Source organism: Zootoca vivipara, chromosome Z1, assembly GCF_965207765.1.
Source record: "Zootoca vivipara chromosome Z1, rZooViv2.hap1.1, whole genome shotgun sequence".
NCBI classification, from domain to species: Eukaryota; Metazoa; Chordata; class Lepidosauria; order Squamata; family Lacertidae; genus Zootoca; species Zootoca vivipara.
In genome coordinates, this window is record NC_142583.1 from 72,454,583 (window position 1) to 72,468,558 (window position 13,976).

The following is a 13,976-nucleotide window of genomic DNA, read 5'->3' on the forward strand; positions in this document are numbered from 1 at the left end:
CATGCCTGACCCTTTCTTACCACGTGTGCCTGAGTTAGAGAAGCCACCGTCGGAAGAGAGTATCCACTTTTTGCCGTTCTGTACCTGAAGGGCAAACACTTCTTTCCCTGGTACACCTCTGCTGCATGAACAACAGCAGCTGTTAAAAATGTTCCCACAGCAGTGCTTCGGAACTTCATGCTACAATTGCTAGGATGCTGTAACCCCCTGAGAAAATGACTGGCAGATGTGATTGAGCAAATTAAAATTTCCATTTTCTGACGACATAAAATCCTCTAAAACAGAGCTCCCATATGCTCTGTCCAGGATGTGGGTTTCCTTCCTTTAGGAGAAGTATGAGTGACCTTGTGACCCTCCAGATGTTGGAGGGATACAACTCACATCAGCCCCCCCCCCCAGCCAGCGTGGGCAACGGTCAGAGATGGTGGCAGCTTCCACAAAAGTTTTGAAGCAGAGGCTGGATGGCCACCAACCACGGATTCTTTACCTGTGATTCCTGTTTTGCAAGGATTTGGACTAGATGACTCTTGGGGTCCCTTCCAACTCTACAAACTCTCACAGATTCTGTGATTCTGTGCAGTGCAGCAACATCTGGAAAGCCACAGGTTCCCCAGCCATGCATTAGAGCTCAGTCACACTTCTGCTTGTCTAGTGCGTGAAAGTTTTTGCTTCCGATTCCTTTCCTACAGTCTTGCAGGGATTGTTTGAAGCACGTGATGTTGTAAAAGCAATCAAATCTGGAAGCTTGGGAGCAGATTTCTGCGGCCCTCAAGCCTTCTCTACCTGGCCCTTGGAATCCTTTATTCTCCCGCTTTGTACCCCCAGTTTTTAATTGGCTGGAATGTGCGTCAATTTCTGGCACATGTGCCCGGCAGGGAAGAGGCACAGAACCCACTGAACCTTGCCTCCAATGCTACCAACGCACAAGGCTTGGAGGATTCCTGGAGCCCGCATACCAGCTTAGCCCTGGCCACCCATGCAGGGAGGAACCTGGCAGGCCAATGCAGCCCTTGGCAGGCCAATCTCACCCCCTCCAATGATGGCCAGGCAGACATTCAGCAAGGGGGCTGGGGATGCAGCGGGCAGGGCAGGGGATCCCTGCATGGGGGCACCTGGTCATAGCCCCTAAAGATTACATGCCCAGGGCTATGGTCCCCCCGCCCCCACCACACTATGCCCCTGACCCAGGCTACCTCTGGAGGGAGCAAACACAAGACATCTGCTGAATGTTGCCCTGCTCCAGAGCTCTGCCTTGCCAACAGAGTAGATCCAGCCAGCCTTCCCACGGAGGAAAATTGCAACCCTTCCTTGACACCTGTCACTCAGGGCACAAATATCCACAATCAGCTGATAATAGCACACATACTCTGATCTCTCTTGGTGTCAGGAAACTGAAGGAATGGTCCTTAAATGAGATAGAATTTTCTTGTTCGCTCTTGTTCATTCTGTGGCTGAGCAGACTTCCCATGAAGTGAAATGAAATATGTTCCATCTTCACTCTAGTGTGGCTCCAGACAATGGGTTTGTCAAATTTTACAATTCTCCCGTATCTAGGCTCTCCTTGCAAACCCAAGTGTGAAGTTCATGGCAGTTACACTCACTCCAATTTTTTTCTCTAGTTGAAGGAATAATGGAAGCACAATCTTCTTCCTCTGTGTCTCCATAGTTCTCCCAGCTGTTTGGATTGCCAGCAGACCAATACCTGGGGGTGCAGGAGGGCTTGTATTATATAGGAAAATCGGAAAAAGAAGCTGAGTCTAACGAAGCTAGGGGTGCTATATGTCCAGATTTTCCTGGACATGGCCTCTTTTTCATAGTTAATTTTTTTGTCCGGGTGGATATTTTAAATTTTGCAAAATGTCCATGTTTTGGGGTTTTATTCCCCCCCCCCCCCCGAAGTTCAGCCAAAGCATTGCAACTGAGAAAATGAACCTATGCTGCCAATTCTCGTAATAGACCAATATGAAATAAGCAGCACAAAGATGGCACACAAAAAGCTACCACACTATTCCACGTTCTAAATCTAAAGAAGCCACAAACAGGTTTAAGGAATTCTAAAGACTGAAAATTCCTTTTGGACAAAATTTGTACGGGTTGTCTGTTTGTGGCTTCGGTAACAGTTTTTGTACATTTCTCTCTCTATTTTTGGATCATTAACATTAGATTTAGAACATGGAATAGTGCAGTAGCTTTATGTGTGCCATCTTTGTGCAGCTTATTTCATATCGGTCTATTAAAAGCATTGCAACTGGCAACCCAACTGAGCACTAGGCGTGGCTTCCACGAACTGACCAATCACATCGTGTGTATCTCAGTTCTTTTAACAGGACAGGTGGGTGCCCCCCACCCCCAACATAAATCCTGGCTATGCCCATGCTGTGACAGGCAAGTGTATGTTTCTTGTACACCTGATCTTATGTCCACTCCCTGTGGAGAAGCCATGTAGACTTTGAAGGAGGCAGTAAAGGGAGGTAATGGAAGGGAGGTAATGCTCAGAGATCTCCCATCCGCAACCCTCCCCAGCAAGGAACACACTCTTTTGTGTCAAATTCTAAAGGTAACTTCTCTCTTGCTGGGGCCTGAGCACTTGGGACCGGCACCCCAAATGAAGGGGACCCTAAGTTCTGCTACAAAGTTTGCAAGAAATGGTGCAATCTCAGACATGCAGAAGCATCACCCCCTGGGGTATGTTTTTGTAGACTCACTGTGTTATTAATCTGGAGCCATCTGTCCACTCCCAGTTGCCTTCCTCGCTTTCATCTGTAAGGCCAATCCAGGCAGGAGTGGTGAGTTGAGAAGTGATGTAGGTCTGCAGAAAGAGGGAACTGAAATTCAGCATTGTGGCAATAATAAAGAGATACGAGCATTCCTGGGCTTCCATATCTCCTTTGCTCCATTTTTCAAAGTTCATAATTCTTGACAAGTAAACCCATGTTATGTGCTAAGCAATTAAATGGGCTCCAGGACCTGCAGGGACAATTCACACCACTTGCACATCCATCACCAAATCTCGGAATTGCCAAAAAATAGGGGGAATGTTCTAGGGTGCCCAAGCAATGAGGCCCCACTGTCACCTGCTGGGATTCACCATCACTTCATGTGCAAATGGGATCATGCTCAAAACCACATTCTTTTGTGGTGACACACTTCAGGACAGGATCTCTGGCAGACCAGGGTTTGTGGTGTGTGGATAGGAAGAAGGTACAGCAGTATTTGCAAGAGATCATGAAGGATTCAAACTACAAGAAAGAAGATTCCACCTAAACATTAGGAAGAACTTCCTGACAGTAAGAGCTGTTCGGCAGTGGAATTTGCTACCAAGGAGTGTGGTGGAGTCTCCTTCTTTGGAGGTCTTTAAGCAGAGGCTTGACAGGCATATGTCAAGAATGCTTTGATGGTGTTTCCTGCTCAGCAGGGGGTTGGACTGGATGGCCCTTGTGGTCTCTTCCAACTCTATGATTCTATTTGCATGGGACAGTTAAAAGACGGACAGAAAAATACAGATATTGGAGAAGATGCTAATAAACCCCAAACATCAAGAGAGAAAGAAGAACAATACTATATATATGTATATTGTTCAGTATACATGAAGTATAACAGTATCCCTGAAGGAGCATCTCCACCCCCATCATTCAGTCCGGGCACTGAGGTCCTCCTCTGAGGGTCTTCTGGTGGTTCCCTCACTATGAGAAATGAAGTTACAAGGAACCAGGCAAAGGGCCTTCTCAACAGTGGCACCCTCCCTGTGGAACGCCCTCCCATCAGATGTCAAGGAAATAAACAACTACCTGACTTTTAGAAGACATCTGAAAGCAGTGCTGTTAAGGGAAGTTTTTAATGTTTGATGTTTCATTGTGTTTTTAATATTCTGTTGGGAGCCGCCCATAGTGGCTGGGGAAACCCAGCTAGATGTGCTGTATTATTATTATTATTATTATTATTATTATTATTATTATTATTATTATTTAACCTGTTCTTCATCAGTCAGGATGGAGGCCAAATGGGCATCTCTGGACATGCAGAAGTTCTCTGCATCATACCAGGTCTTTTTCCCTTTTGAAATGTAGTAGAGATTCTTCCCGAAAAGCTTCCAGCCACCAGAAGACTTTGCACCTTTCTTGAAGAGGTTTTCTAGGAGGAATTAATGCAAAGACTTTAAACATAACCAGCACTGTGTTGCATGTAGACTGGGGACAGTTCTGGGATTTGTGGAAGTCACCCTCTCAGCCTGGCTCACCTCAAAACATTTTGCTTGGGGAATGGACTCGATCAGTTGACCCAACACATGCTTTGAGCTTTTAGGAGGAAGGAAATGACCCCCAAGACAATAAACATTGTCTCAAAATGTTTCCATTGGAAAGGTTTGGGTGGGAAGATTTTGAGCAAACTTGACGGGCACTTATAATCATTGTCTATGAGGCTGATGAGAGTCATGACCAGGTTGCTGATTCAGAATCTTCTGTGATAGAAGAACCTATCCCAGAAAGAGTTTAAAGGCTGGTGGAACCACATTCCCTAGAACCCCTGTGTTGGGGAATTGCTGAAGAACCCTCTCCTGCAGGAGCAGTGATAAGAACACAGGCCCCATGCTTCCTTCATCGCCTTGTAGTAATGAAAGAAAGAGAACCATACCATATAAGGTTTTGACCTACGGAGCATGCTTGGACTGTGGTCAGACTATCCTGAGTAACTGGAGTGAAATATGTACTATACTGAGGTGATATCTAATCCTGCAATAAAATTCTAGCAGACCACGAGGAAGCTCCTTTGTTTAAAATGGTAGTCAGTATGCATGCTCACACTGTTTGTAATTTGGACTGCTCATAGGCAGACGGCTGGGGTGAGGGAAACTATTGGATAGGAAATTTAAACTTAACGGAATGTGTGGAATTTGGGCCAAATGTTTAAAACTGTTTGGAACGCTTTGTCCAGGGCCAGTTAATTTGGGGAAACATCCCTGCTGGTCCTTTCTGCACAGAAATAAAATAGAACAGGACTAGAGACCTAATCCTTCCCAGGGGTGGAGGGGCATACATTCAGATCAGGCTGCCTACTCAATTCCCAGATTGAGGAACTATCATTCCATAGCACCTTCATCTTGCCAAAATTCAGCCTCAGTTTACTGGTCGCTATCCATCTAGCCCATCACTGTCTCCAAACACTAATCAAGCACATGAACTGCTCCACCTGACTCAGCACACTGGTAACACCATGACCCTAATCCCCTAAAGACCTCCCCCAACAGCCTCAAGATGTTAAGCACTGTTGTTTTCTGCTACCTAACACGTGAGTGTTTAACCTTAGATCAGGTGACAAAGGTATTTGGCTGAAAATCTCCATTTTGAAAGGGAGTTGCCTTTAGTCTTCATTTCCAGATCTCTGAGGAAGTAAGGATGTTTAAATGTCTTTGCAGGAAAAACAACTCCAGGCAAAATGGAGGCCATAACGAGAGAGAGATTTTAAAAAAATAGTTCCGTTTGGAATTATATTTTATTTCTAAGATGCTTGGCCTGTGCTGCACAGCACAAGATATTGTATGGAATTATGTGGGTGTAACTTTGATGCTTTTGTTCTGTTCTGAAGAAAGCCCTGCAAGTAAAGTTTTTGAAGAATATCTAATGGGTCTGGGCAAAAAGAGTCAGTTTTTATGCATCCAGTCACTTCAAACTGCACACTGTTAATATCTGCAATATAACCCACAGTATCACATTTCAGCTCATCTATGTCATCTATTCTCAAAATGTGCCATGGCACCATATTGAGGGTTGAAGGCACTTACGGTATTTCACTTTCCGCTCGTTGTAGAGGTTTTCGGCATCCGCTATGTGCTGTGGCAGGTTCGTGACTTCTTCAGCTACCTTCAAGGCTGAAAGCATCCTCAAATTTAGATGAGAGTTTCTTTTCTCCCACCCAACACTTCTATTTATTTAAATAACTGTCTCCCACCTTCCTATGTCACCCAAGGAAACAAACAAATCAAGTGTAAAAATTCCCCCAAAGCTAAAACAGTTGATAGCTTAAAGAACATTAGCAAAAACCCCAAATAGCTTCCAGAATCAAAACTAGTTAAGGATGCCCAGAGTGGATGGGTCAACCCAGCCAGATGTGAGAGGAACAAATAATAAAATTGTTGTTGTTGTTGTTTGTTGTTTTTAAGGTGAACACATAAGTTCTGTTTAGGGAGGCTTTTAATGTTTAATAGATTACTGTATTTTATTTTTCTGTTGGAAGCTGCCCAGAGTGGCTGGGGAAACCCAGCCAGATGGGTGGGGTATAAATAATATATTATTATTATTATTATTATTATTATTATTATTATTATTATTATTATTATTAACATCATCATCATCATCATCATTATTCAGCTGTTCTGAAGTCATAGGCTAATCAGAACCATGTGTGAGAGGATGATACTTTAGATATTCACCTTACTCCTTATTAAGATCATTAGACCAGTGGTTTCCAGCAGGTGGTCCACGGACCCCCAGAGCTATGCCAGAGGGGTCCGCAAGATGCTATTAGAATAAAATATATATTAAATATATTTTGTATGATAACAGATTTTTTGTTTTGGCCGCTTCCTGCATGAGCAGAGTCTAGCGCAAAACTAGAATTAGATGAGGCAGTAGTTCTGCTGTATGCCGTTAGGTGGCGCTTTACAAACACTACTGTTTTGCAAAGAGGCAGCGCGCGCATTCTACTAACGCTCACCTCCCCAAGATGCTTTGCACGCGTCGGCTTCATTTGTGCGCTACTGCGCAGGTACCCTGTCTTCTCCATTCCCCTCCTCCCTGGACTCTTATAAAAAGACTCTTAATTTGGCTCTCACTTTTTAATTTTAGGATTAGGAATTAATGGGGGTCCTTGTCACAATAGCGGCTCGATGAGGGGTCCTCGAGAAAATTTTGTTGGGAACCCCTGCATTAGACAAAGACTAGAAAATGTGATAGTGTGATTCCTCCCAGGTTTGCACTGATTTCACCTTGCTGTCTAAATAGTACAGATACAATTTCTCTACCTAGGCTATATCTGCATCTGCCCTGTTTCCATCCACAACATGCAGAAAGCTGAAGGAAAGGGTGGTCATCCTAAAGAAGATAGTTCACTGCGTCCACCAATAATCAGCACTAAGGACTAGAATCTTGAAGCAGAGCCAAAGCACAGGAAGGAAGGAAGGAGCCAGTATACAGATGTAGAGCTCATCCACACATCCATGTGAGTCGTGCCTAGAAAACACTGCTCTGAGTGTTTTTCCAGCTTGGGTCCAAGCAAGTTTGCCTTTGGCCCACCGCTTTCCCCCAGGAAACCCACTCTAGTGCTAAATCGGTGCAAACATCAGTCCAGAGAAAACCAGATTGACATTTGCTCTGATTCAGTGGCAAACAACCAGTTTCCCTTGGGGGGAAGTGGCGAGGCAAGTGGAGGTGTGGGTGAACCCTCATTCAAAAGATGGCTTCCGTATTTCCTACTGAAGGAAGGTGAGATCCTAAGCTTCTTTTAAGTTTGTACTGGATGCCTTGTGGCATAGTTCCCACCCAGCCAAGTCAAGATGCTCAATGTTCTTTCTAGGTGCTCTCTTGTTCTCTATCTTCTGTTGGAGCTTGTTGGGGGGCAGGGGGTGTTCTAAAACAATCAGAAACAAATGATTCTTGTCCTTCCACTTACGATTTTCAGTGATGAGATCGTTATTTCTTAGCCCAGTTGCCATTGCGGTCCTCAGTTTGCCCATTGGCTGATCAAGTGGGCTACTCTTCTCTTTATTCATCTTATAATCTAAAGTCATTGAAACAAATGCAGGTAATTTCAATGTGAAGCTGTTAAAAGCTTACACCTAAATAACCTTTCCCCATCTCCCTGCATACACACGTCCCCATAAACATGTGAAGGTACCTTCTCCAGAGTTTGCTTCACTATGTCCAGGACTGCCTAAGTGAAGTTACAGACAGGGAACTAGGCAGAGGGCCTTCTCGGTGGTGGCGCCTGCCCTGTGGAATGCCCTCCCATCAGATGTCAAGGAAGTAAACAATTATCTGACTTTTAGAAGACATCTGAAGGCAGCCCGGTTTAGGGAATTTTTTTAATGTTTGATTCTTTTTTTAATATTTTGTTGGGAGCCGCCCAGAGTGGCTGGGGAAACCCAGCCAGATGCGTGGGGTATAAATAAATTATTATTATTATTATTATTATTATTATTATTATTATTACATAGGAAGAAAGGTCTCAAACAGGGATCTTTACCCAATATCGTTTTAAAGAGACCTTTTTTAATGAATGAATTAAATAAATAAATAGACAGAGTTTATATACTATGTGATTGTAACAAAACACTTTAGTGGTTTTCAAGAAATGTCAAGACTATCAATGAAAACAGTTCAAAACAAGTAAATTAAAACATTTTTTTAAATAAAAAAAATTAAAATCAGCAGTAAGCCAAAAAGAAATCAAGACACATCAGCATCTACGTTTGCCTAAACAAAAATCTTGTAAGTGGGCAGCAAAAAGAATACAGCGAAGGAGCTTGCCTGATATCCATGGGCAGGGAATTCCAAAGTGCAGGTGCTGCCACACTAAAATAATGATTTCTTACAAGTGTGGAAAGAGTATTGTTTAGCACCTGTAAAGTGTGAGTTCTGCCATTCAAAGCAGCAGAGTTGGCATATATCGGGTAAGATGATCCCACCAGTAAACCCGTCCCAGGCTGTTAAGGGCTTTTCATACCATAAGTAAAACTTTGCACTTGACAGGGGTGAAATTAGGCTTTTTTCACTTGGATCAATGACCCATTTTAGTACACAGAGAGAGAGAGAGACTGGAAGCCGCAACAGCACCCATCTGAAGGCTTCACCCAGGGCAAAAAAAAAACCTGGCTAGCCCCTCGCCCCCATAGCTATGGCTCTGTACCTGGCAGCAGCGGTGTAGGGCGCCGCTGGGTCACCCAGGGCGGCAACTCGCTCCGTAGTGCGCGTGCGCACCGTCGCTATGGAGTGTGCATGCACAACGTCACTACGTAGCGACACATGTGTCACTCTGTAGCAATGCTGCGCATGCACACTACAGAGCGGGTTGCAGCCGCGAGCAAAAGGTCCCGGCGCTAGAGCGGCTCCGCCGGCAAACCGCGAGCCAGCCATGGAGCGAGGTTTTTTAAAAAGCCTCGCTCTGCAGCTTGCTCGCTCACCTGCTAGGTGCGCTTTGCTTCTTCCTGCTGGGGCGGAGGCGAGGGGCGGGCAGAGAGGGGCATCAGCGGCGCAAGAAGCAAAGCGTGCTGGCCAAGCAAGTGAGCGAGCAGCCAGCCGTCGAGTGAGGCTTTTTACCGGGTGGCAGCTGGCTGCTCGCTCATGGGGGGCGTGCCAAGTGTTACCCCCTCCAGGGTAGCACCCGGGGCGGCCCGTCCCCTACGCCCCCCCTTGCTAAGCCCCTGCCTGGCATGGTAACAACACAGCAAACAGTGCAAATCTCTGAGCAGAGGTGTCACATAACAACAGGGCTCACTCATCTCAGCAAGTGTGGCTACAGTGTTCCAAACACACTGCAGTTTCCAGATCAAGCACAAGGACCTACGGGACCGCCTCTCCTGGTATGCCCTGCGGAGGACCTTAAGGTCCAGAAATAACAACACTTTGGAGGTCCCGAGCCGCAAGGTGGTTAGGTTGGTCTCAACTAGGGCCAGGGCCTTTTCGGTACTGGCCCCGACTTGGTGGAACGCTCTGTCACATGAGACCAGGGCCCTGCGGGATTTGACATCTTTCCGCAGGGCCTGCAAGACGGAGCTGTTTCGCCTGGCCTTTGGTTTGGACTCAGTCTGACCCTTATGTTTCCCTCCCCTTATGGTTTCGATTTATGGGCTACTACTAAAATGAGGCTGCATTTTAAATTGTATTTTAACCCGTATTTTAACGGACCCAGGTGGCGCTGGGGGTTAAACCACTGAGCCTAGGGCTTGCCGATCAGAAGGTTGGCGGTTCAAATTCCTGCAATGGGGTGAGCTCCTGTTGCTCGGTCCCAGCTCCTGCCAACCTAGCAGTTCGAAAGCACATCAAAGTGCAAGTAGATAAATAGGGACCGTAAAGGCGGGAAGGTAAACGGCGTTTCTGTGCGCTGCTCTGGTTCGCCAGAAGCGGCTTTGTCATGCTGGCCACATGACCCGGAAGTTGTCTGCGGACAAACGCTGGCTCCCTCAGCCTATAGAGCGAGATGAGCGCTGCAACCCCAGAGTCGGACACGACTGGACCTGATGGTCAGGGGCCCCTTTACCTTTACTAAAATGAGGCTGCATTTTAAATTGTATTTTAACCTGTATTTTAATTAACTGTTTTTTCTTTTACGTTTTATTGTACTTTTATTGGTGTCAGCCGCCCTGAGCCTGGTTCTGGCCAGGGAGGGGGGGTATAAATAACATGTTGTTGTTGTTGTTGTTGTTGTTGGAAGCCCCAGATAGATTGCATTGTAGCAATCCAGCCTTGGTCACCAATGCCTGACCTGTTGTGCTCAGGCTCTCCTGGTCACACAGAATTCCTCCTCCTGAGGAGGGATCAATATGTGCTTGATCAGCCGCACGGTTTATGGAGGGCATAGCTGGCATGCGCTACGTCAGCCAGGAAGAGAGTGCAGCGTCCCCTCGCTAACATGCCAATATACAGTACAAGGTAAAGTAAACAAGATGCGTCAAGAGGTGATTTGAGTGAACTTACAGAGGAAAGCCGTTGTGACCAAGACACAAAAGCAGATGAAGGCAAAAATCCCAAGAAATATCCATCCAATCTTGACAGGAATTTGCCAGCGTAGTTTTGGTTTGATAGGTGGACCAGCAGCGGGTTTACCTTTTGCCCCCGCTGCTGCCGCTGCTCCTGCTCCTGGCGTTGCTGCTGCTGGTGGTGCCGCCGCCGCCTTGGGGGCCATGGCTCAAATGACAAGAAGAAACACCCATGAAGACAATGGCTCAAAGGACAAGTTCATCACCAGGCCTCTAACATCTCCCCATTTGCCAATTTTGTCATGGTGCCAAAGACCCAACGGGTAGTAGGAAGCACTAGCAGACTGTGATTGCTAAGCACCAGCCCACTGTGCCGTTATTCATGGCTGAGGCAGCGTCTAATTCTGGGGATTCGGCCAGCAAAGAGGGAGATTCAAAGGAGGGGGGGGGAATCTTAGGAGGAAACTCAGAAGTTTGTAAAATTACACATGGCATGTAGATAGTGGGCAGAGAATAGTTCTTCCTCTCTCCTAGCACTAGAACCCATGGGCATCCAATGAAGCTGAGTGTTGGAGGATTGGGGAGAAATGAAAGGAAGTCCTTCTTCATGCAGGACTGTGGAACTCCCTGCCACAGGAGGCAGCAATGGCCACCAACTTGGATGGCTTTAAAAGAAGGATTAACCCAATTCACGGAGGAGAGGGCTACCGGCAGCTACTGGCCACAATGACTATGCTCCACCTCCAGTTTGAGGCAGCAGTGTTTCTGAATACCAACTGCTGGAAACCACGGGAGGGGAGAGGGCTCTTGCGCTCATGCTATGCTCCTTACGGGCATCTGGTTGGCCCCTGTGAGAACAGGATGCTGGACTAGATGGGCCCTTGGCCTGATCCAGCATGGTGTGATCTTATGGTGTGATCAGCAGACACCCTCAGGAGGTGGTGGACTCTCCTTCTTTGGAGGTTTTTAAGCAGAGGTTGGATGTCCATCACAGATGCTTTATATGAGATTCCTGCAGTGCAGGGGGTAATAATAAATAATAATAATAATAATAATAATAATAATAATAATTTATTATTTATACCCCGCCCATCTGGCCGGGTTCCCCCAGCCACTCTGGGCGGCTTCCAACAAAACAGAAATTCTAAAATACACAAATCCATCAAACATTAAAATACAGAAATCCATCAAACATTAAAAGCTTCCCTAAACAGGGCTGCCTTGAGATGACCCTTGGGGTCCCTTCCAGCTCTACAATTCTATTATGTTCAGATGATCAGAAACATCTACAAAGCTGAGAAGGAGCAGCTGCTAATAGCTTTTAACCATTTTTTTTAAAGCTCTCAGATAATATTGTTCATTATGGAAAGAAAAAGAAGGAAATAATTTAAGCTCCATCAACAGGAGGCTAAGGTTAACTAATCAGGAATTACCTGTGTGAATCTACCAAACACTGAATCCCCTCTTGCAGCACGAGGGCCTAAGAACCCAAGAGGAGTCTACTGGATCAGACCAGTGACCCATCTAGTACAGCATCCTGTTCTCACAGGGGCCAACCAGATGCCAGTGCGAAACCAGCAAGCAGGATCCGAGCGCAAGAGCAGCACTCTCCCCTCCTGCGGTTTCCAGCCACTGTCATTCAGAAGCATTTCTGCCTCCAACTATGGAGGCAGAACATATCCTGGCTAGTAGCCATCGATAGCCCTCCTCCTCCATGAATTTTGCTAATTCTCTTTTGAGACCATCAAGGTTGCTGGCTATCCCTGCCCGCTTTAGGAATGACTTCCATCGCTTGGCTACACGCTGTGTGAAGACTTTTGCCTATTCAGGGGTTCTGGTGCTGTGTACACCAAGCTACAGGCAGTTGCACCTGCAATTCAGGGCTGGTGCTGCATCAAATTCAGACAAGTCTTCCGTGATGCGAAGGAGGGGGGGGCTCAAAGGAGGCAAATGTTAGGAGAAATATCTGGAGGAGGTGGGAAAGAAGGAGCAGTTGCCTAACAGATTTGAACTATCTTTTAAGTTCTCAAATAAAAACATTCACTGTGAAATGGGAAGAGTTTAAGCTCCATTAATGGGAGGTTGAGGTTAAAAGTTCAAGGATTACCTAAATAGATCTTCCCAACATTGGATAATCTGCTGCAGTGTAGCGGCAACTACTGTACCTCCCGCTTCTGGTTCACCTTAGGATTCCCTTCCAGAGTATCTTTCAAGGATTTCCCTTGCTCCTCTTCTGAGTCTGATTCTCTTGAACCCTATGCTATTTCTGCTCTGTATTTCCCATGGATTCTTATGCCTCCCTGCCAGGGCCTTATTCGCTTCCTTTGTCCTCCCAGTATGGTCCCTGTGACACAAGCCGCTTGCTGATTGGCTGCCTGCCCTGCCCTGCCACCATTCCCATCACAAGGACACCTGTGGATGAAAGGTAAGGCAGATTGTGATGGCGCTGGGCCTGTGAGGCAGGCAGTCTTTGGCATCCCGGGTCAATCCAAGTGGGGCAAGACCATCCGCAGCCCTTCGCTGGGTCTGTGAGCCTAGCTGTCTCCCAATCTTCAGAATCTCCTAGAGGGAGTTTGCGACTGAGATGAGATTTGACGCAGCACTGTCCCTAGAATGCCGCTATCAATATCAGCCACTGTGTGGTTTTATTTTCATACATTAAGCTCTCTCTCTCTCTCTCTCTCTCTCTCTCTCTCTCTCTCTCTCTCTCTCTCGTGTGTGTGTGTGTGTGTGTGTGTGTGTGTGTGTTGAAAGAGGAATACTTTCAAAACTTTTAGGAATAATGGGAAGGCTTCTTGGTGACTACAGGGGCACTATCCAATCTGTCCTGTCCGCAGCTGGCTTTTGCTGGGAAACTCTGAGCCAAGTTGTTATTTATAACCCCCCCCCCCATCTGGCTGGGTTTCTCCAGCCACTCTGGGCAGCTTCCAACAAAATATTAAAAATACAATAAAGCATCAAACATTAAAAACTTCTCTAAACAGAGCTGCCTTCAGATGTCTTCTAAAAGTCAGATAGTTGTTTATTTCCTTGACATATGATGGGAGAATTTTCCACAGGACGGGCGCCGCTACCAAGATTAATATTGATATGGTGTGTTTCTCTTACCACTGAAGAACCACTTCCTACACTTTGGGTGAGGACTAAGACATACCAGGGCAGAAAGATTCGCATTTCATACCCTCCAAGTGTGCCAATTTTTCAGGGACAGTCCTGGAATTACGAAAGTCGTCTTGGCTTCTGATTTGATCCTGGAATGTCCCTATTTTCCCTGCCAGTACTGCCA

General features: G+C 46.1%; 1 protein-coding gene across 1 annotated transcript; it reads right to left on the reverse strand.

Moving 5' to 3' along the window:
- Window positions 1-1,533: 1,533 nt before the first annotated feature.
- LOC118079517 (uncharacterized) lies at window positions 1,534-10,896 on the reverse strand. The gene is made up of 6 exons (XM_060279114.2): window positions 10,689-10,896; window positions 7,666-7,773; window positions 5,780-5,866; window positions 3,971-4,131; window positions 2,706-2,809; window positions 1,534-1,702 (listed from the first exon to the last, which is right to left on the reverse strand). The coding sequence occupies exons 1-6, from the start codon at window positions 10,894-10,896 to the stop codon at window positions 1,534-1,536; spliced, it is 837 nt and encodes a 278-aa protein (XP_060135097.2).
- Window positions 10,897-13,976: the final 3,080 nt, after the last annotated feature.